The following is a 23,911-nucleotide window of genomic DNA, read 5'->3' on the forward strand; positions in this document are numbered from 1 at the left end:
TCTCTCTCTCTCTCTCTCTCTCTCTCTCTCTCTCTCTCTCTCTCTCATCCCTGTCTGTCTCTCTTCCCCACCCCCACCCTCCTCTCTCTTTGTTTCCTCAGTCTTCTCTCTGAACAGACACTCAGGTGTGGGGAGCCTGTGTGCACACTTAAGCATCTTGAGAGGATGAAGAAAAAGATTAGGCAATGAGAGGCAGCCTGGAATAGTGGATGGGAGGCCAGTCTTTCAGTCATGGTACCAGGCCCATCCCTGACACATACTGTATGTGAAATTCTATCAAGTCACTCCTCTAGAGTCCAGGCAACTCTCCATCCAAAAAAAAAAAATTGCGAAGCACATACCAATTTGTATTACCAAGGGTTCTTCTTGGGGGTTTCCTACACCACTGAAATCTTAGGTTTGGTTTACAAAAAGGGAAGAGGAGAGGGGCATTCCACTGAATGTGGAAAGATAAGAAGGGAAAAACAAGCAAATTATATGAAGGGCCCCCTCAGAGCTGAGAGTCAGCGATGGCGGGGAAATAAGGTTGGTGAGGTTAAAAATGGGAGAAAACGGAGTCAAGGCTGAGGAATTTGGATTTGATGCAACAGATAATGGCCAGTCACTGGAGTCAGGCCTTCTCACTGGCCCATCAGCTTCTCAGCATTGACTACACTCCCAGTACTGGGATTAGGCAGATAGGACATGGTTTCTGCCTTTGAGAATTTTACCCTTGTGACAAATACAAGAAAAACTGGGAAAGGTGAGCAAGACTATTGTCACAAGCAGAGGCTGCTCAGGGGGTTGTTGTCATCTGGGGTAAAACGAGGTCACACAACTTATTTTAACAAACAGACAGGTAATCCTGGAATCTCAGAGCTGTAAGGGACTGGTACCACCCACTTCCCAGGCCTTTGAGATTTAGAGGCAGACTTCAGAGGCCATCTACTTCAGTCTCCCATTTTAGAGAAACTGAAACTCAGAAGGCCAAGTAACTTGCCCAAATAACATAACATCAGAGGGGAAATCTGAACCTGGGTCCTCATATGCCAGTGAAAACACTTTATCCACTTTCCAACTCATATCTGGATGGGAATTCCCTCTAAAAAAAATCCCAACAAGTGATCAGTCATCTTCTGTTTTAAAATGGCTAGTGATGTGGTCAAAGGAATGCTGGTAAATATTTAACAACCAGCTCTCTAGTTTAGGGAACTCCTAGTGAGGTACTTTCCCAGCTCTCTATCCTCAGTGCAACATTGACTCTCTTTCCTGATGGCCATGGTTTTCTAAAACTGGTGTGCGCCTCCAGTGGAATGGGAGATAGAGAATGAATATAAGGGTGTGCTGGAGTCAGCGTGAACTGGTTTGTGAAAGCCAGTTGTTAAACCTGAAGTGTGACTACTCACACCTCTGAAAGTGGCGAAGTCTGCAAATCAGGGGTGGATTTATTGTCTTGTTTGTTGACTAGACTTAAGAAAGTAAAGAGGGAAATACTAATAAGGTAGATTTTTTTCTTCTGCTGGAAATGAACAACTGTGGACAGATTTTAAGTAATCTACCTTATTGAGACTGATGAAATTACAGGTCAAATCAAAAGGGGGGGGGGATTGTTAGGAAACTTTTATTTATATAAAACAAAGCCTAGCTATCTGCATCCTAGAGTCATAGAATCTGAAACCTGGGAGGGACCTCAGAGGTTATCCATTACAGCCTTACCTAGACAGGAACCCTCTCTTCCTCACCATTCTTCTCTCCAAATCCAGGTCTACTTGTGATCATGCTTGTACAGGGGTAGGGAACCTGCAGTCCCAAGGTCACATGTGGCCCCCTAAATCCTCAAGTGTGGCCCTTTCAATCAAAGGGCCATACTTGAGGGCCTAGAGGGACACATGTGGCCTCAAGGCCACAGGTTCCCCACCACTGGTGGGCTCTTAGGCCTTCATGGATGAATTAGTACAGTTGTCTCCTGTCCTCTCTATTGGAGACTCTAACTGCCTCTTTGGGGTCACAAATGTAGGGACCAAACAGAGGGGTTCCCTGTGTTGGTGGGTGAGATGGACAACTAGGGAAGCCTCAATGCCCACGTGATCCACCAGGTGGGGCCAGGCCCACAATCCAAGATGGCTGTGCAGACCCAGTCATCAAAGTTTGTGAACTGGCAGATGGATGGAGAGGACCAGTGTTCCCATTTCACAGCAGTGGTCACCCTGTGGAGCCCTGATGTGTCTATGGGCTCAGGGATCCTAGTAGCTCAGAGTATCATCATCACTCGGAATTAGTGGATCCTAGTGCTGTCTTCTGGACCAAGCAGAATAAATCTTTCCCACATGATTGTGTATATCAGCATTTTAATAATTGTGTATGTCAACATTTTAATCATTTTAATGAAGGAGAAGAAAAAGGAGGAGGAAGAAGAGAAAAAGAAGAAGAGAAGGAGGAGAAGAAAGAGGAGGAAAACGACAAGGAGGAAAAAACAAGGAGGAGGAGGAGGAAGAGAAGAAAGAGGAGGAAGAGGAGGAGGAGGAGGAGGAGGAGGGGGAGGAGGAGAGGGAGGAGGGGGGGAGGGAGGGAGAGGGGGGAGGAGGAGGAGGAGAAGGAGGAGGAGGAGGAGGAGGAGGAGGAGAAGAAGAAGAAGGAGGAGGAGGAGGGATATAGGGATCCAGGACTCAATGGATCCCTATATGTGATCCTTGCCATAGGGATCCAGGACACAAAGCCTGGGTGGTTCAGTGGATAAAGCACCCAGCCTGGAATCAGGCAGACCTGCATTCAAATCTGGCTTCAGACTAACTATGTGATCCTGGGTGGTCACTTAATTTCAGCCTGCCTCATTTTCCTAATCTATATAATGGGTATAATAATAGCCCCTACCTCTAAGGATTCTTGTCAGTATCAAATGAGATAATAATTGTAAAGTGCTTAGCACAGGGCCTGACACTATAGTCAACAGTATATAAATGGTTTTTCGTGTTCAGTCCTTTCAGTCATGTCCTACTCTTTGTAATCTCATTTGGGGTTTTCTTGGCAAAGATACTGGAGTGCTTTGCCATTTCCTTCTCTAGCTCATTTTACAGATCAGGAAACTGAGGCAGACAAGGTCAAGTGACTTACCTAGGGTCACACAGCTAGGAAGTGTCTGAGCCTAGCACTCTATCCACAGCACTACCTAGTTGCCCTATATAAATGTTAAATATTATTATAAAGCACTTTAAGATTGGTAAAGAGCTTTACAAATATCTCATTTTATCTTCACAACAACCCTGAGAGGTAGGTACTGTTACTGTGAGTGTAGGAATTCACTCCACTATAGATTAAAACTCATTTATGGCTTCTCATGTGGGGCGATTTCTGTCCACGCTCCCCCACAGATCCAGCCAAGAGCAGAGATTTCTCAATATGGAATCCAGGCTGGGCAGAGAGGAGCTTGCCTTTGGTCCCTGCTGCTGCGGAAGCTAGGACTAGCAGATCACTTGAGTCTAGGAGCTCTGAGAAGATAAAATGACTGGATGTCTCCACTAAGTCTGGCAAGGATATGAGGAGCCCTCCCTCCCACAGGGAATGGCGAGACACCAGGTCCCCAACGAGGGGCAAATTGGCCCAGGTCAGAAAATCTGAGTGGACTGAGGCTTCTGTACCAATCAGAATTGGGATTGGGCCAGTCAGTGGTTGGCTGGTGCTGCTAGAGGCCATAGGGATCTGGCAGTGTGCCTGGTGCTGAGTTGGGGTCCTAGTGGTAGTATCTGGCATGTGCTGGGGGTGTTTCTGCATTTTCCAGCGGCTAAACTGAAGCTCAAGGTGATCAGGTCTCAGGAGGCTGCCCGTTTGCCCAGGGTTACATTGAAGTATGGGAGGTCTGGGGTGTGAGAGGGTGGGTCAGTCCTGGCTTAGGAACCCTTAAGGGTAGGTGTCTACCTGCTTGCCCAGAGCTGTGCTGAAGCATATGGAAATGTGCTTCAGCACAGCTCTGGGCAAGCAGGTAGACACCTACCTTATGTGGAAATGTGGTTGCTGGAGGCAGCCTGTTTGCCTGGGGCTACACTGAAGATTGTGGTGGCTCTCAGATCTGGAGTCTACCCACCCCCCTGGCTATGCTGAGGCAGTGAGGTACTCTGACTACTCCACTGTACTGGGGCTCAGGATCTCCCAATGGTTTGCGGAGGTGGAGCTTGCTGCTGGCTTGCTGGAACTCTTCCTGCTCTGGGCTGCACTCCCCTTTCACCAGAGTAAGATGGACCTTTCTTGAAGATCTTCCAAGCTTCTTGGGCTAAAGATTGTTTCACTCCACATTTCTGCTGGTTCTGCTGCCCCAAAATCTGTTTGAGGACTCTATTTTATGGTTGTTTGGAGGTGAATATGGGAGAGTTGCAGGGGTTTGCTGCTTACTCTGCCATCTTGGCTCCTGGAAGTGTCTCCCTCCATTAGGATTTAAGCTCCTTGAGGCTAGAGGCCCTCTGATTTGTTTATATTTGTATGCCTAGCACTTAGCACAGTGCCTGGCTCATAGTATAAACACACAATAAATGCTCTAGCTGGCTAGCTCATCTTTGGAAACATGCCACAATCTACTTATGCCCATATGTCCTCCTCCATTGGCCTTTGGGTTACTCGCTACTTAAGGGTCCTTGGGGTCAAGTCAACTCAACAAAAACTTATCAAGTGCCTACTATGTCCTAAACACTATACAAAAGGTGAAAAGCAGGCCCCCCCTATCAAAGATCTTCCAAACTAATGGGGGAGACAACATGCAAACAATTATATGTGAGCAAGATGCGGACAAGATAAATTAGGGACCATGTCAGGGGCAAGGCTCTAGCATTGAGGGGGATGAGCAGAGGCTTTTTGCAGAAGGTGGGGCCGTGGTGTTCTAATATTCATCACCACACAGCATCTGAAAACCCCAGGTTTATAAAGACGGGTTTTTGTGTGGGGCGGCCACTTGGGATCATTAAAAGCACTTCACAATTTTCCAAATGAAATTCAGCCTACTCTCCTCTTTCTATTGAGTTCTGGGGCCCGCCTCATCATCCATCCACCTGCAGTGCCTGGCCTACATAGACAGTATTATGGATTCCTTCACACGATAGGCATCCAGCTGCATGGCCTAGTCTGGACAATAAGCAGTTTATATCCATTTGGGTTTTTCTGTCTGCACTGAAAAGCTGATTTCTTTTGAGTAATCATAGTTTCATAGATCTCGAGCTGAAAAGGGGGAAGAGGAAGGGAAGAGAAGGAAACAAGCATCTATTAAGTCCCTACTACGTGCCAGTCACTGTGCTAAGGACTTTTACAAATATTATTTCATCTGATCCTAGTAACAACCCTGAGAGGTAGCTGCTGTTATTACAGTTTCATGGTTGAGGAAAGTGAAACTAAGAGAAGTTAAATGACTTAAAAGCTAGTAAGTGATGGTGCCTGGATTTGAACTCAGGTCTTCCTGACTCTAGGTCCAGGACTCTATCAAGTGTGCCACCAGATGACAAAACCGAGACACCCAGAGGTTGAGTGAGTGACCTTCTCAAAGTGGCATCAAGGGACAGAGTCTGGATTTGAATTCAGGTTCTCTGTCTCCAAATTCAGCATCTTTTCCACTGCCTCACATTGTCTCCCTCGTGATTAATCACATGTAAGTAAAGTAGTTATCTGGGAATAGAGGGTAAAGGTGACCAACTCTACCCCCACCTGTTAAAACAACAATAATAATAATTAATATTTATATAGCACCTACTATGTGTCAAACACTGTGCTAAGAACTTTACAAATATTATCTTATTTGATACTCACAACAACCCTGAGAGATGGATGCTATTATTATCCCCATTTCACAGGTGAGGAAACTGAGGTCAAAAGAAGTTAAATGACTTCTCTCCCTTTCCCCTTCCTTACTTCTGCCTTCTGGCTTCCCTGGCTTCTTTCAAATCTCAGCTCAAAAATCACTTTCAGCAGGAAGCCTTTCTCATTTTTCCTCAATGTCCTGACCACTCCCATCCTCTAGTCCCTCCCCACTCAGACCACTTTCATTTACTCTCTCTCTCTATATGTATTGTTTGTACATTGTTGTTTATGCATTGTTTCCTTCATTAGAATGTAAGCTCCCTGAGGACAGGCACCATTTGTATTCCCAGTGCTTAGTTCAGAGCATCCAGCAAGTGCTTAATTAATGTTTGTCTATTGACTCACATTTACACAGCATTTTAAGGTTTGTAAAATCTTTCCCATATCTTACCTCATGTAATCTCACAGCAACCCTGTGAGACAAGTACTAATGCTATCCTCCTTTTACTGATAAGGAAACTGAGTCACAGAGAAGTCAAATGATTTGCCCAGAGTCATGTAGCTAATAAGGATCTGAGGCAAGGCCTAAACCCAAGTTTTCCTGACTCCAAGTCTGGGATTCTATCCACTTAACCCTACTGTAGGCATGAGCAGTCTCTTAAAGATAATCCTCCCTCCTAGGAAAAAAAAAAAAAGGTGTTCCAGAAGTGAAGGAAGAAATCCCCCAAAAGGAGCCAGCAGCAACTTACTGAAGGAGCCCAGCAGAAGACAATAGCCTCTCCTCATTAGAGAAGCAGTTTCTTATGGCAGCTCCATGGACCAACAGTGATGCCCAGCTTGCATCAGTGAGGCATAATGGGCTTCTGAAAAACTGACCCAAGGAAGACAATGGGAGGTGTTTCAGCTGGGAGAGGAGACCTGGGAGCTTACGCTATTTGGGGGCATCTCCTCTCCTACTGGTGCGTGGAAATCTGAGATGCTGTGTTCCTTTGTCTATGAGAAATGTTCCCTTTTTAATTAATATGCTATTCTGTTTAATTAAATGCCCTTTTCTTTGAAATAACAGGTCAACTGGTTTGGTCTGCTGAGAGAAATGATCGTTTCTCTCTTATATTAATAACCAATTAATATTGGGGGTGGAGGGAATCTGAGGTTTTTTCCTTACTATTTCCTCATTCAAAAATAAATCTCTGTAGGTTTTTCAGCCAGTCCTTGTGAAGGACGTTGCTGATAGATGAGATTATCCAAATCCTCTGGGTATGTGCTTCTAGCAGGGCCCAACTAGAAGACCAGCTAGAAGCAGAATCTCATCTAGGTGGAATTCTTAACCCACCATCACCCACCACTTCCTGCTGAAAGTGATATTTGAGTTGAGACTGGAAGGGAGCCAGGGAAGCCAGAAAGCAGAAGGGAGGAGGGGGAAGGGAGGGAAGGCAGTTAACTTCTTTTGGCCTCAGTTTCCTCCTCTATGAAATGGGGATAATAACAGCATCCACCTTTCAGGGTTGTGAGGACCAAGTAAGATAACATGTTATTCTAGGTGGAATTCATAACCCACCATCACCATTCACTGTTCACTGACTAAGTGGAAGAAAAATTTTTTTGTATAGACTGCCCTGGAGGCGGGAGTAGTCTGGCTGAAGATGAGACTCTCTGTCCATGAGTGATTTGATCACATACCCAGCCCCTCATTTAGAATTCATTCTCATTAATTGTTAACCAATCAGAATTGATTCCCATTTGTCAAGAATACCCACTCTTCTGATGGCATATAAGCTTCAAGAGGCCTCCATGAAGGGTCTTTGGTTGACAAGAGAAAGCCAAATGAGCATCCTTTTATTAATTATTTACTAGCCATAATTAATAAAATGGTTAATTACCAAGAAATTATGTCTCTGGGACTTTTTCATGTGTCACACTGGTATATGGAGATACATCAGTAGAGGTTCTGAGCTGTGGTTTTGACTGAGCAATTACCCAACAGTACTATAATCCAAGGTGCACCCCCAGGTGACACACGGATCCTACGGATGCTTCTTCCAGCATGGATTTCCTCTCTATGTACTTGTTCTGATCCAGACATTCTTCCCAACTCCCTTATCTGTCTTTTCTGCTTCTGGGTATAGCACATTGGAGGCTGAAGTATTAGGGTTCAAGTATAGAGACTCTATAGTCAAAAATGATGTAAATAAAAGTAAGATAGTTATAGGAACATTGGGAAATCTCTTCCCTTTCTTGTCTATTTCTTATCCTGATAGTCTCATCTATTTGGAATGATATAACTTATATGGGCCTCATATCTTCTCTCATTCTACAGACTTGTCTTCATCTTTACAGCTATCTGGGGGGGGGGGGGGGGAGGGTCGAGGCAATCAGGGTTAAGTGACTTGTCCAGGGTTACGGAGCTAGTAAATGTCAACTGTCTGAGGCCGGACTTGAACTCAGGTCCTGCAGACTCCAGGACCAGTGCTATATTCACTGCACCACCTCACTTCCCTATGGCTATTTTCTAAATCAATATGATTTGTGATCTTCCATCATCTTTCTATGTAGTGTTTAACAAATGAGCATATTTTTAACTGGGGGCAGCTAGGTGGTGCAGTGGATAGAGCACTAGAAATGGAGTCAAGAAGTCTCCTGTTCTTGAGTTCAAGTCTAGCCTCAGACACTAACTAACTTTGTGACCCTGAACAAGTTACTTCACCCTGTTTGCCTCAGTTTCCTCATCTGTAAAATGAGCTGGGGAAGAAAACGGCAAACCACTCCAGTATCTTTGCTAAGAAAACCCCAGATGGTGTTACAAAGAGTCAGATATGACTGAAAAACAAAAATATTTCTTTTTCAGGGGGAGAGGAGGGCAGGGCAATTGGGGGTAAGTAACTTGCCCAAGGTCACACAGCTAGTACGTGTTAAGTGTCTGAGGTCAGATTTGAACTCAGGTCCTCCTGACTCCAGGGCCAGTGCTCTGTCACTGAGCCATCTAGCCACCTCAACAAAATTATTTTTAACTGGTGCTATCCTTGGTTGCTGTTTCTCTGCTTAGCAAGAAAATAAAATGTTTGCTGATAAAGGAAGTTCCTAATTTTTCCTGACCTCCTCATTGTGGTGACTGCTTTACAGCTCTGAACTTTGCCAGAAAATGTTTAACATCAAAATCATTACCTTTACTTTTTCCATTTTCCATTTGTGGGGAGGGGCATTACCCTAACAGCTAAGTAAGATTGTATTTAGGATCTTCTTTTCATCTTTTCTTCTAATTTAGGGGTTCTCAGACTGTTTTGTGTCATATACCCCTTGGACAGCCTGGTGAAACCTACAGACCCATTGTCAGAAAATTTTTTTAAATGTATAAAAGATACATAGAATTGCAAAGGACATTAATGATATTGCAATACAGTTATCAAAATGTCTTTTTTTAAGTGCCAAGTTAAGAACTTCTGTTCTCATTTGAAATTAACTTGGACCTTTGATCTCACTAACAGGTGCACGCATATAGCTGATGCTGCTATAACTCAGTAACCAGGTAAATCACTTTTCCCTAAGAAATGCCCCCTAGAAACCTCTTCACCCAGAAAGTTCACTCTACCCTGGACTTGCCACATTGGGAGTGACCTCTGCCTCCATGGCCTCTCCCTCTGATTGGCTAGTGCTTCCCACAACCTCCATTGTAAGGAGAACATCCAGACCAATAGCCTTCCTTCCTTTCCAGGCTGCAATCTGGACTCTCAAAGACTTTCTATACAATACTTCAGTGCACGCCCTGCCCCTCGAATTGTACTTTCATCTCTTCCTCCCTTATACACACACACGCTCCTTTTCAGCTTCTCCATATGTGTTGTCTCCTCCCATTAGAATCTAAGCTCCTAGAGTGGCTAGGTGGCACAGTGAATAGAGCTCCAGCCCTAGAATCAGGAGGACCTGAGTTCAAATCTGGCCTCAGACACTTAACATTTACTAGCTGAGTGATCTTGGGCAAGTCACTTAACCCCAATTGCCCTGCCTTCCCCCTTCAAAGAGCAAAAAAAAAAATTATTTTCAGCACCTAGCAGAGTTACTGGCATATAGTAAGCACTGAATAAATGCTTGTCAATTCTTTTTTTCTCTTCTTTTTATGGATGGGGAGAATACTCACATCAACATGGTTCATTTCTTCCAACAGTATGTCAATTCATTGGTCAATGGACAATTAACAAAGATTTAGCATTTATCACAAAAACTATAAAGCGAATATTTCTAGCTTTAATTCTAGAACTTGTGCTATTTTTAGCCCTCTCTGACTCCTTTTCTATTTTACCCCTGTCATCCTGGAAGTGGAAGGGGGACCCACAAGGTCAAGCCTGAAAAGGCTTTTTATTCAGTTCCTCCCCTAAGTCTTCCCTTCTCCAGACTAAACATTCCCAGTTATTCATGAGGCATAGTTTCCAGTCCTCTAGCCACCTACTTGCCCCCCTTTCTATGCATTCTAGTTTGCCCATATCTTTCTTACCACGTGGTACTGAATAAGGCATTATCATTGAATGAATACATCCAAATAATAACAATGTTATTTATGCTATAACATTATATTATGTCAATATTAATAATACCAGCATTAATATGAATTATATTATTTTAATATTAATAACAGTGTTCATATTATGTTAATATTAATTACCTGTTAATATATTGTATTAATTTTATTAATAATGACCATGTTAATATTAATTATATTGAGTTATCGTTAATGATAATGTTAATCTTAATTATATTATATTGCAATTACATAATAATCTGTCAATATTAATTATATTGTGTTGACATTAATAACAATGTTAAAATTAATTATATTATATTACAATTAATAATAACTTGTTCATATTGTGTTCATATTACTTAATAATGACCATGTTGATATTAATTGTATTGTGTTAACATTAATAGCAGTGTTTATATTAATTATATTATGGTGATATTAATAACAACAGTGTTAGTATTAATTATATTATGTTAATATGAATTAATAACCACTAGCATTTATATAGCACTTTAAGGTTTGTAAAGTCCTTTCTAAATATTATTCCATCCTCATAATAACCATAGGAAATAGGTGTTATTATGATCCCCATTTTACAGATGAGACAAAGGTGAAGTAACTTGTCCAAGGTCACACAGCTAGTAAGTGTCTGAGTCTAGATTTGAACTCAGGTCTTCCTGACTCCAGGCCCAGATGTGAGCTATCTACAATTCAGCTGTCATGGCTCAAGGAAACTTTAGACTTTTCCTTTGGAATCGCCTACCATCAATTCAATTCAACTCATTCATTCATTTCTTCAACAAGCAGGGCCTCTGACTCCAAAGATAACATTCTTTCTACTGTATCACATCGCCTCTCTCCCAGCACTGAAATTCAACAGCTCAGAATTCAATTGCATAAATACTTATTAAGGGCCTACTTTGTGCCAGACCCTGTGCTAGAAGCTGGGGATATAAAGGTAGCACCTGTGTTGCTATGGGGGTGAGAAGGGGACCAGAGTGTGGACCAGTTGGGTGGGTTTTTTTTTTCAATATGAACTTCTGAGACTGTGTGCTTGGAGATCTCTGGGACAGAAGAGCCAGAAGGAGAGAATTCATGCATTCATATTCCATTCTGGGCCTTGTGGTCAAGCAAGTGTCAAACAGAACCAAGCACCTGAGCAGAAGCTCTCTCCCCCTTGCCTTCCATCTCTTGGGACCATGCCTGGCAAACAGTATGGGCTTAATAAATGCTTACTGACAGACTGACCGACCGACTGACCGACTTTGACAGGCTACTGCTATTGCCACTCTTGCTTCTACTAGACAGATAGAAGAGGGGCCACAGGACTGAGAGTGGCAGGCAGGCCTGGCTCCTTTCCTCTGGAAATCTCCCAAAACACAGCCTCAGAAGTTCAAAAACCAAGAGAACCCCGGGAGGATGTCTGCTTAAGTCTCTCATCTCCATAGCAACAGCAGCTAGACAAGGGCCAAAAAATAATAATAATAAATGAACTAGTCTCTGCCATCCAGGGGCTTATATTCTATCAGATAAACAGTACAGATAATGTAATTCAATAAAGCCTTTTAGAGCACATTCAATGTTCAAGGCTCTGTGCAAGTCTCTTTCTTCTGAATACTTTGATAATGCCGTAACTTCATCCCATAAGGGGGGAATTTAATTTTTGAAACCTCCAAAAGCCATTTGGAGCCAAGTCAAGTGAGATGGATGAATGCTATTTCAGGTCAGAAAAAAAAAATAATGTATCACTATAAGGTAACAAGACAAATTGTCTTACAGGGCCCCTAAGATGGCCCTGAAGGCAAATTCCAAAGAGAATTCTGAAAATGTGTGCACAAGGGTGACATCACATGGCCTCCCAATTAGGTTACTCTTAATGGGGCAATATGAATCAATTAATGGATCATTAATTAAATATAATTAAGCAACTACTGCAGGCCAGGCAACATAAATATAAAAACAAAAATAAAAGTTCCTGCACTGAGGGAGTTTGCTTTCTAATGAGGGAAACACCAGCCTCTCCTCCTTGATACTGTCTTCTATGTTTTCAGGACACCACTCTCTCCTGGTTCTTCTCCTACCTCTCTGACCACTCCTTCTCAGTTTTCTTTGCTGGATCCTCCTCCAGATCATGCCCCTTAACTGTAGGTATCCCCTCAGGGTTCTGGTCGGGGCCATTTTCTCTATAGATACTGCTTCACTTTGGGGATCTCATCAGCTCCCGTGGATTTAATTGCCATCTCTATGCTGACTCTCAAACCTACTTTTCCCACCCAAAACTCCCTGCTGATCTCCAATCCTGAGTCTCTAACTGCTTTTCCTATATTTCTAACTGGATATCCAGTAGGCTTCTTCCTCTAATATGTCTAAAATGGAACTCATTCTCTTTCCCCAAACCCTCCCCTGCTCCTACCTTCCCTATTATTCTAGAGGGCAATGCCGTCCTCCCAGTCCTTCAGGTTCCCAGCCTAGGGCTCATCCTGGATTCCTCACTATCTCTCACTGCCCCCCCCCCATATCCAAGCTGTTGGCGCACTTTTGCAACATCTCTTCTCCGACATGGCCATCGCTCTGGTGCAGGCTCCCATCACCTCGAACCTTGATTACCACAATAACTTGTTGGTGGGTCTGCCTGCCTCAAGCTTCTCCCCATCCCAAGCCATCTTGAAATTCAGGCACCAAAGTGGTTTTCCTAAAGTCACTTTCCTACTCAATAAACTCTGGTGGTTCTCTATTGCCTCCAGGATCAAACACAAAATGTTCTGTCTGAATTCCCTCATGACTCCCCCTCCCCACTTTTCCACTCTTCTTACATCTTACTTCCCAGCATGTCCTCTTTGATCCAGTGACTCTGGCCTCTTGGCGGCTCCATTAACAAGACACTCCATCCCTCAGTGCCTGCCATTTTCTCTTGCTGTCCCCCATACCTGGAAGGCTCTCCCTCCTCCAGTCCACCTGTGGACCAACTTAGCTTCCTTCAAGTCCCACCTAAAAGCCTTTCTTTTACTGGAAGTCTTCCCCAAACCCTCTTAATTTCAGTGCCTTCCCTTTTAAAATTATTTCTTATTTATCATGTGTATTGCTGGCTTTATATATACATACATATGTATATACACATGTGTACATGTGTGTGCATGCATGCAGATATGCACACACATGTACATGCAAGTGCATATGCATATATATGTTTTCAGGCTGTTTCCCCTATTAGATTGTAAGCTTTTTTGAGGGCAGAGACTGTCTTTTGCCTCTTTTTGTATCCTCAGCACTTAGCACGGTGCCTGACATACAGTAGGCATTTAATAAATGTTTATTGATTGAGCAAAATAAATATGCACTATATACAGAATCAATCAAGGCAATTAGTGCAGTAGATAGGGTTCTGGGCTTGGAATTCAGAAACTGTTGTTCAGTCATGTTCTACTCTTTGTTAGGCCATTTGGGGTTTTCTTGGCAAAGATACTGGAGTGATCTGCCATTTCCTTCCTCAGCTCATTTGATAGATAAGGAAACTGAGGCAAACAGGGTAAAGTGACTTGCCCAGGGTCACACAGCTAATAAGTGTCTGAGGTCAGATTTTAATTCAGGAAAATGAATTTTCCTGACTCCAGGTCTAGCACTCTATCCACTGTACCACCTAGCTGCTGGAATCAGGAGGACCTCAGTTCAAATCCAGCCTTAGACACTTACTAGCTGTCTGACTGGGGAAAAGCACTTAACCGCTGTCCGCCTCAGTTTTGTCAGCTGCAAAATGGGGATAATAATAGCACCTTCCTCCCAGGGTTATTATGAGGATCAAATCAGATAATATTTGTAAAGCACTTAAAACAGTGCATTGCACATAGTAGGCACTTAGTAACTGTGTGTTTCTATTAATACAATGTAATTTTCTGAAGGGATGCACTAGCAACTAAAGGGGCTGGAGAGACCTCAGGTAGGAGGGATTCCAAGGAAATTTGGGATCCCAAGAGCTGGGGGTGAGGAAGTAGAATGTTCCAGGCATGGAGCACAGCCTGGGCAAAGACATGGAGGTGGGATAGCAATACAGCTAGTCTGGCTGAGTGTAGAGTGTGTGAAGGGGAATATTATAAGATCAGCCTGGAAAGATGGTACAACCAGCCTTTAAATGTCGATCAGAGGAGTTTGTATTTTATCCTAATAACAAGCCATTAGCACTTAATAAAGTACACTGAATTTTAGTTTATATGTCTGGACTGTTGTTGTTTGGATTTTGTTTTTTTTTAAATAATATGACTTTAAGGTCAGTTAATGAATACTCTTCCAGATCTTCCTGTCTTCTCAGCATTTTGGAATTAAAGGCTCATGGGTATGAAGCTAGAAGTGGAATAGGGAAGGGATGTTGAGATAGAATATTAAATAGGCAGAAACCGAGAATGGCTTGCTCTGGGAAATGGGAAGCTAGGTGGTACAGTGAGTAGAGCTCTGGTCCTAGAGTCAGGAAGACATGAATTCAAATCTAGCCTCCTCAGACACTTATTAGCTCTGAGAACTTGGGCATGTCACTTAACATCTGTCTGCCTCAGTGTCCTCAACCGTAAAAATAGGAATAATAATTGCATTTATCTCTCAGGGTCTTTGTGAGGGTTGGATGAAGATATTTGTAAAGGGCTTAGCACAGTGCCTGGCACATAGCAGGCCCTATATAAAAGCTATATTATTATTATTTTCCTCCCCAGTCTATCCAAAGGTAACTCTCAGGGACAGCTGAATCCCTGGTATGGCATTGCCCAAGGAGGCCAGAGGCCCTTCCCCTCCCTGCCTCCAGCTACTACTGAAGCTCCAGTCCAGGGAACCCCATTCTCCCACAGCAGCTCCAACAACAAACCAGCCTGATTCAATTCAATTCAATTCAAATATTAGGCAGAGCAGCAGAGCCTGATCAATGCAGCAAACAAAGCGAGTCAATGAAACAAACCAGCCCACCATACCAGCTACCTCAATAAACCAATCAGGCTTTGCCCTCAGCAAAACTGTGAAATGATCTTCGTGCAATTTAATTCAACAAATTTTTTGTTAGGTACCTACCATGTGTTGGGAATACAAGACAAAAATGAAACCATTCTCGCTCCCAAGGAGCTTATAGTATATTGCATTTCATTCCCCAACCATCACTACTGTAATAAGGGAGAAAAAGAAGGAAAAAGCACTTATTAACCACCTACTACATGTTAAGTGCTTTATAGATATGATCTCCTTTGATTCTCACAACAACTTTTCAAGGTAGGGACTATCATAATATTCATTTTACAGTTAAAGAAACTGAGGCAGATGGAGCTTAAGGGACTTGCTCAGGGTCACACAGCTAGGATGTAGCTGAGGCTGGATTCGAACTTAAGTCTTCCTGATTCTAGGCCCATCACTCTCTGTACTACATCACCTTCAGTGCTTCAATGACTTCATTCTGCTATCTACTGCCAAGCATCCTACCTGCCCACCCCACTCCCCACCATTTGTTCCTCACCCCTCATTCGGAAGTCTGTCTTTCCTCAACAGCCTCTCATCCCTCTCTTGACCTCTGCCTCTTCCCTATCAAAACTTAGCCTGTGCTTTATCCCCTCTCTGCTAGGTGACAGCTGGCTAATCTGAGGAATTCCTCCAGAGCCACAGGATCATGGATGTGGATCTGGAAGGGTCCTCAGAAACCAGCTAGTACAACCACCTCATTTGACAGATGCAGAAACTGAGGCACAGAGGTGAAGTGACTTATCCAAGGTTACACAAGTATGAGAGAAAGCAAGAGACAGGATATATGAGCCCAGGTCACTTGGCTCCAGAACTGGGACTGTTTTACACTTAATTATAGGCTCACAACACATTAATAACAAGAAGGGGCCTTAGAGCTCATCTAGTCTAAACTCTTAATTTTTATAGAAGAGGAAACTGAGGTCCAGAGTGGTTAGATTTTCCCCTCTGCAAAATGTCCCTTCCAGGTCTAAAGTCTAAGAGATCCCAGGTCTCACAACAAAAGCCACATTGCCATGCTTTGCTGTGCAGCTGCTCAGTCACATCCAACTCTTTGTGACCCTGCAGACCATAGCATGCCAATAACTGTCTATGGAGTTTCTTGGCAAAAATACTGGAATAGTTTGTCATTTTTTTCTTCCAGTGGGCAAACAAAGGGTAAATGACTTGCCCAGGATCACACAGCTAATAAGTGTCTGAGGTCAGGTTTAAACTCAGGGCTTTCTGATTCCAGGCCCAGTGCTCTATCCACTGTGCCACCTAGCTGCCTACAAAGTAAACAGAGGTTAAGTGACTTGCCCAGGGTCACACAGCTAATAAGTGGCTGTGGTCAGGTTTAAACCCAGGGCTTTCTGACTCCAGGCCCAGCACTCTATCCACTGTGCCACCTACCTGCCTACAAAGTAAACAGAGGTTAAGTGACTTAACCAGGGTCACACAGCTAGTAAGTGTCTGAGGACAGATATGAACTCAGGGCTTTCTGACTTCAGGCCCCTGGCACTCCATCCACTAAGCCATCTAGCCGCTCCACTACATAGGAGACAATGTCTTAAGGTATTACTTTTCCTTGTGAAATATCTGCATCTAACAAAGATCCTTCCCCCGTCTAAAACCATACAAAATTTCTAGCACCACAGTCAAAGATGCTGATAGATTCATAGAAATGGGGAGGTCTTTTAATGACCCCATCTCTGTATGGCTCGGCCTGCTGTGCTCATAAACAGGTCTAACAACACGACACGCAGCCAAGACACTGACCAGGAAACCTGGCCCCTCTGTCATCGTCCCCTCTTCCCTCCCACCCGGGCCGGCAGGTCATCCTCTGCAGCTTTCCATGCTGTTCTTCTTTCTTGAGCTCAGTGATTGTACTCACCTGCCATCCCGATCCCAGTCATACACCTCCACCTTGATGGTCCTGTAAGGCAAAAACACCCAATTACTGCACGTTCTCAAGGGCCTGGCACCATTTTCCTCTGCCTCCTTATAAGAAGATACACAGAAAAAAAAAGCATTGATCTTGAGGTCAAAAGACTCGTGTTCAAACCTGGTTCTGACGATTAATAGCTGAGTGACATTTTGCAGTATTTGACATTGTTGTTGTTCGGCCATTTCACATAAGTGTAGCAGATTTCAGCTTTCTCCCTCTTACCTCACACTTGGTTTTGACCCTTAATAAATGCATTGATTACTATTACTGTGAAAAGATTTGTGATATAGTGGAAAAAAGATCTTGTCTGGAAATCTAAAGACTTGAAATTATTCAACAAGATGATGTTTGTAAAGCACTAGGTAATCATGAGCTCTTGTAATCAGGGGTCTTGTTGTTCAGTCATGTCCTATTCTTTGTGACCCCATTTGGGGTCTTCTTGGCAGAAATATGGGACTGATTTGCCATTTCTTTCTCCACCTCATTTGACAGGTGAGGAAACCGAGGCAGAGTGAAGTGACTTGCCCAGGGTCACACAGCTAGTAAGTGTCTGAGGCCAAATTTGAATTCAGATCTTCCTGACTCCAGGCCTGGCGCTCTATCCATTGTCCTACTGAACTGCCCAATAGTATTTGACACCATTGATCATTTTCTCCTACTAGATATCCTCTCCACTCTGGGCTCTTGAGACATTTCTCTCTTGGTTCTCCTCCTTCCTGTATGAACACTCCTCCTCACTCAGACTCTACTGAGTCTGTATTCTTGCCACAATCCTACCTGTGAGTGTCTCCCAAAGCTCAGTCCTGGGCCCTCTTCTCTTTTCTCTCTATACTCTTACTTGGTGATGTCAAGCCCCCATGAGTTCAGTTATCATATCTATATAGCTATATCTACCTACCTACATATGTGTGTGTGAGATACATATATATGTACATATATACAATATATATAAATATACACACAAGATATTTATACAAGACACATACATAGACATGTATATGTATGTGCATATATGCAGCTGACTCCCAGATCTCAATATCCAGTCTCTTTTCTGACCTTCATTTCCAGATCTGCAACTATGAGACATTTAGAGCATGATATCCTTAGATGTCTCAAACTCACTATGTCCAAATCAGAACCCATTTTCAAACAAAGGGGAAAGAAAACAAAGAGGACCACCAACTTCCAAGTCTCCCAGGTTTGCACCTTAAATATAATGTCCAACTTCTCATTCTCACTCATCCCCCATAAACAATCAGTTGCCAATCCTTGTCATTTCCACCTTCACAATATTTTTCATGTGTCTTCCCGACTCAGCCATCACTCCACTTCAGTAGCCTTCTAACTAGTTTCTCAGACTCTAGTCTCTTCCCACTCTAATCCATCCTCCACACATTCTTCCACCAAGTACTTCTCTGAAAGCATAGGACTTTGCAACCATCCCTCCTCAATAAATCCCATAGTTCCCTATTACCTCCAGTATTAGACAGAAAGTTCTGTATGCCTTTAAAGCTCTTTACAACCTGGACTCATCCTAATTTTCCAATCTTTTTCCATAATACTCTCCCCTAGGCACTCTATGATTCAATGCTACTAACCTCCTTGCTGTTCTTCCAACAAGACACTCCATCTACCCTCCTCCCAGTATTTGCCCAGAACACTCTTGTCTCGCCTTCCCTCTTTGCACTGGCTGTTCCCCATCCCTGGAATGCCCTCATTTCTCACCTCTGCCTCTTGATACCCGGTGACTTCTTTCAAGATTCAGCTGGAATGCTACCTCTGAGTCCCCCAGGACCAGAGCCTTCCCCTCTGGCATATTTTTCTTCTGTGCTGTGTAGTGTATGTACATGAAGTCTCTCTCATTACTATGTAAATTCTGTGAGGCCAGAAACTGCTTCTATGTTTTTACCTCTCTGTATTCTCTACGCTGAGCGTGGTACCTGTTTTAATAAATACTTGTTGACTGACCTCTCTGACCCTCAGTTTTCTCATATGTCAAAATGGACTTAATGATACTACACACCTCCCAAGGCTTATGGAGAAGAAAGTGCTTTGTCAAAAAATTAAAGAGTGAGTCTTTTGTACAGAGGGGAACGTGGTCTCTGCCATGCAGCTCACATCCTTCGTCCCTAGAGGGAAGGGTGGGACCATCAGCAAGACCAGTAGCAGCTTTGGAAGGGAAATGAGCACATCTGCCTAAAAAAACCAACAAAACACTAAACATGTTTTAAAGCCCATGTTGAGGCTTTTTTTGTAATTGCCCAAGGGACAGTCAGTGACAAGACCTTTAAGAAGGAAGCTGGAATCCGTTCCTGAAATGCACAATGAGGAAGGAAGATGGGGTGGGGGAGAACACAGTGTTCAGAACCCATCGATGGGGTAGGGATTCCAAGCGAAACAGTAGCACATGCTTCCCAAGGGCAGAAGTCTTATGGTTTCTCAGCGAGTAGAGAACTAGATGCCTGAGAAATGTACAGGAAGGGGGGGAATTTCAGGAATGGGGATCCTGGGCTTCTTGGGTACAGAAATATCAGAGATTAAGTATTACTATTACTCTTCTTTATCTAGAAAGAAAAGGAGGACCAGAAGAGGTGAAGACACTTGCCCAAGTCACACAGCTTTGAAACTGTCAGGACCGGGATTTGGACTTGTGTTGGGGTTGACTCCAATGCCATGGGCTTGGGATGGAATGAATTGGGGATCTGAAGGGGGATCTGAGAGATATGAGAGAAAGGGGAGCCCTGGTTTCTTAGAGGTGGGGTTCCCAGGAATTCCAGGGACAGGGACCCCCTAGACAGGGATCCCCTACTTTTCAATTACACACATACCCCAAAAACTTGCCAGGCTGGCTCCAGGAGTCAGTTTGTAATTATCTTTACGTTTTAGCCTTGGCTGCTTTAATTAGCCTGTTTTGACTCCAAGCATGGGGCTCTGCATTTGGAGACCATTTTATTTTTAGCTGGCGTTTCCAAGGCAACAGGCAGAGCTGGGGAGAGCCAGGCAGATTGAGAGGCAGACCCAGCCCACCCCCTCCCTTGGGACAGTTTGGGTTTCCATTTTAACCCTTTACGTTTCTCGTCTGGCGCCAGGGGCCATCAGGATTAATGAGGGAGGGAAAGGAGAGGCCCACTTGGACATCGGCCAGAGAAAGATGGGTGGGGGAGGAGGGCATGGAAGGAAGAGGCCAAGGAGGGGGGAGAGGTCCCAGGAGGGAGAAACTGTTGGGGGGAGGAGAAGGATAGGGGAGTAAGAGAAGAGAAGGGGGGCCCAGAAAGGAGAGGTCAGGGTGGGGGAAGGGAAAAGAGATGAGGTCTGGGGAGGAGAGAAGAAGAAAAGACAAGGGAGGGAAACAGAGGTCAGAAGAGGGAGGGGGAAAGGAAAAGGGAGAAACCAGGGGAGAGGAGGGCTGAAGAGGCCCGGGAAGGGGAGGGGTGCTGCAAAAGGAAGAGAAAGGGGAGGTTAGGACCATAGATTTATAGCTAAAAGGGACCTTACAAGCCTATCTCTCGTGTTATAGATGAGAAACTGGGGGCTTGGTAACCTGGCCAAGCATGGTGCAGGGATTAAATGTCAGAGGGAGGATTTGAACCCATCTTCCTGCTCTAGGACTCTCTTTACTATACCACTCAGGGAAGGACCCAGGAAGGAGGAAGGATAAGGGGCAGGGATGGAGGGAAGCAACCCTGGAAGGAACATGGAAGATTTATGTCTGGGCAGGGCCAGGCTGGGGCCCCTTCTCTCAGGAGGCCCTTAGTCTCCAGCCCCAGAGACAGGCTGAGGTCCCAGGACAGCAGCATTGCTTGTCTGACCCAATGACCCGCACCACCACACTCAGCTCTTCTCCCAAGAGGGCATTATTGGCTCCAGGATTCGGCAGCAGCCACAAGGAAGCCCAGCCGTGGACCCTGGGCACTCAAGCGTATATTAGTAGCCAACAGCCTAAAGGCAGCCGCCCTCTCAGAAAGTGGCGTGGGCCAGGGAGGACAGATTATCTCATGTTTGGGAGGAGAAGCTGTCCATGGTCTCATCTTCCCTCCCCACTTGGCCTGTTTAGTCAGATGAGGGAACCGGCCCGCGCAGACATTAGAGCTTATATGGAGACCTGATTCTTCTTCTGAGACATCTCTGCCCTTTTGCCAACTGGGGTAGGATTAGGAGAAAGAAAGGAGGTGGAGTGTGTGCAAAGCAATAGGCGCTTTAGAGACCATCCTCTGGGTAATGGACATACTGTAGGGGGGAGAGCAGAGGGATGGGGGCTAGCTGGAGCCAGGAAGAGGAGCGGTCCAGTCCCACCTCTAACACAGGCTGAGCCCCCAGGCAGCTCTCTTGAGTTACAAAGCAGGTGCTTCTCTGAATTGGTACAGGGAGTTTCCTCACCAGGAGTCCCTTCTGCCAGTGAAATCACACATCTAGGTTAATAATAATGTTTGTGGAAAGTTGTATGTAAATCAAATTTTCCAAAAATTGACTCCAATTTTAAATGTTCAAGGTGGAGACGGGAAGGGCACTTAAATAATTCTGTAAATTATACTTCCCCCCGCAATTTCTCCGTGCGGCACAGATGTTATTTTCACAACCTGGATTATTATATTGTATAATATAATTATACAATATAATATAAATATTATATATGTATATAAATACACATAATCTGGATCTAGAAGGGACTTTTAGAGGTCATTTAATCCAACCTGCCTTATTTAGAGATGAGGAAAATTGGGTTCATAATGGTTAGGAGACTTGTCTAAGGTCACACAGCTAGTAAGTATCAAAGGGGATTTTGAACTCAGGTCTTCCTGACTCCAAATCCCAAACTCATATTACATATATTATGTAATACTGCCTCTCATATAGTTAAAAAATAAATAAAATAAAAATTAAAAAAAAAAACTGAGGGAAGACAAGTGACTTGTCAGTCAGTGGTGGGATCTGCAGAGTACACCTAGACCAGGGATGAGGAACCTTTGTCCTCGAAGCCATGTGTGGCCCTCTAGGTCCTCAAGTGCAGCCCTTTCACCAAATTCAAACTTGGGCCAAAAGGCCATACTTGAGGACCTGGGGGGTCACGTGTGGCCTTGAGGCCACAGGATCCCCACCCTGACCTAGACCAACCTTCTAGAAACCCTCAGACTCTCTGACCTTCAAGTCTTAGAAGGTCAGAGCTATCATACAGTCAAAATCTCTCCTTTGACAGAGACTAACCCTGATGGCCCCCCCAAAGGGAAATGACTTGTCCAAAGTCATTTAGAGAGTTAGTAGCAGTGCTGGATATAAAACCCAGGCATCCTCACTCCCAATCCAGTGTTCAAAGGTCCAATAGATAGAATGTTGTTACCTAGGGTCAAGAAGACCTGAATTAAAATCCAGCCTCAGATGCTGACTAGCTGTGTGACCCTAGGTGAGTCACTTCACTTTCTTCTTCCTCAGCTGTAAAATGGGAATAATAACAGCACCTGCCTCCCAAAGTTGTTGTGAGATCAAACGAGAGTTAATATTTGTAAAGTGCTTAGCATAGAGCAAAATGGCTGACATGTAGTTTCTGTTGTTGTTCAGTCATTTTTCAGTCATGTCCCATTCTCCATGACCCCATTTGGGGTTTTCTTGGCAGAGATACTAGAGTGGTTTGCCATTTCCTTCTCCAGTCCATCTTATAGATGAGGAAACTGAGGCAAACAGGGTTAAGTGACTTGCCCAGGGTCACACAGCTAATAAGTGTCTGAGGCTAGATTTGAACTCAGGAAGAGGAGTCTGGCTCTACTCTACTCTATCCACTGTACCACCTAGCTGTCCTTGCACATTGTAGGTGCTTAATAAATGCTTGTTTCCTTCCTTCCTTTCCACTATTCTATGGCATCAATCTTCCCCACTCACTGGGCTATCTTCCACGTTTTCTAATTGACCCACATCTTCCCCAGCTCAATCTAGTGAGTCCTAAAAGTAACCTTTCCACCATCAGTCTCCAACCCACAAAGTATATTTGGCACTAGGGAATCACACCAAGTGACTGGTCACAAGCCTGTTATATTATGTTCTAAACCCGGGCCTGGGACATAGGGAGCCCTCAGAGACTGACACTTCCTGACTGGGTTGGACAGTCTCCAGCTCTTTGCTTTTTGGATCTATCCGGGATTGGCTTTATCCTTGGCTTACAGGAAACAAAACGTCTGCCAAGGGCCAGACTGGGTCAAAAGCAGGCAGACTTTTCAGTTATGGCACACCAAATTTTGGAGGGTCATGCCAGGAGATGACAAATCCAGGACAGGAAGACAGGGAGGTGGGAGGGTGCCAAAGATATGCTGCCAGCTCTCTAGTCTTCCCCAGACCCAAGTCAGTGGTGCCATGCAGAACGATGTCCTGGACTACCTTTTCATACGTTTGCACGTTAGGACAACAAGCACAACTTGAGAAGCGATATATAGTGAAGTGCTTGGGGTCAGGAAGATCCGGATTCAACTTCTGTCTCAGATACTTAATAGCTTCAGAACCTCTGAGACTCAGTTGCCTTATCTGTAAAATGCAGATTATAATAATACTGGGGTGTTATCATATATAATACATATCGATATGTATTATGTATATTTTATTATATAAGGAATAAATGATCATAGGATTATAGATTTATAGATGGAAACCATGTAGCCCAGACTCCTCATTTTATAGATGAGAAAATTGAGACCCAGGGAGGTTGTAAGATAATGTTTATAAAAAGCAAACCCTACAAAATTATTACAATTACC

At 44.0% G+C, this 23,911-nt stretch overlaps 1 protein-coding gene across 3 annotated transcripts in view; it reads right to left on the reverse strand.

Moving 5' to 3' along the window:
• CPNE5 (copine 5) overlaps nt 1-23,911 on the reverse strand; it is a 220,112-nt gene that overhangs the window by 42,145 nt on the left and 154,056 nt on the right. For all 3 annotated transcript variants that reach the window (XM_069073578.1, XM_069073577.1, XM_069073579.1), the window contains one exon: nt 17,121-17,162. In XM_069073578.1, coding sequence (XP_068929679.1) covers nt 17,121-17,162 — 42 coding nt within the window. The remainder of the gene's footprint in view (nt 1-17,120; nt 17,163-23,911) is intronic.

This window comes from Petaurus breviceps, unplaced genomic scaffold (genome assembly GCF_028583685.1).
Source record: "Petaurus breviceps papuanus isolate PSGF00001 unplaced genomic scaffold, PetGlider_PUasm1.0 90865, whole genome shotgun sequence".
Lineage (NCBI taxonomy): Eukaryota > Metazoa > Chordata > Mammalia > Diprotodontia > Petauridae > Petaurus > Petaurus breviceps.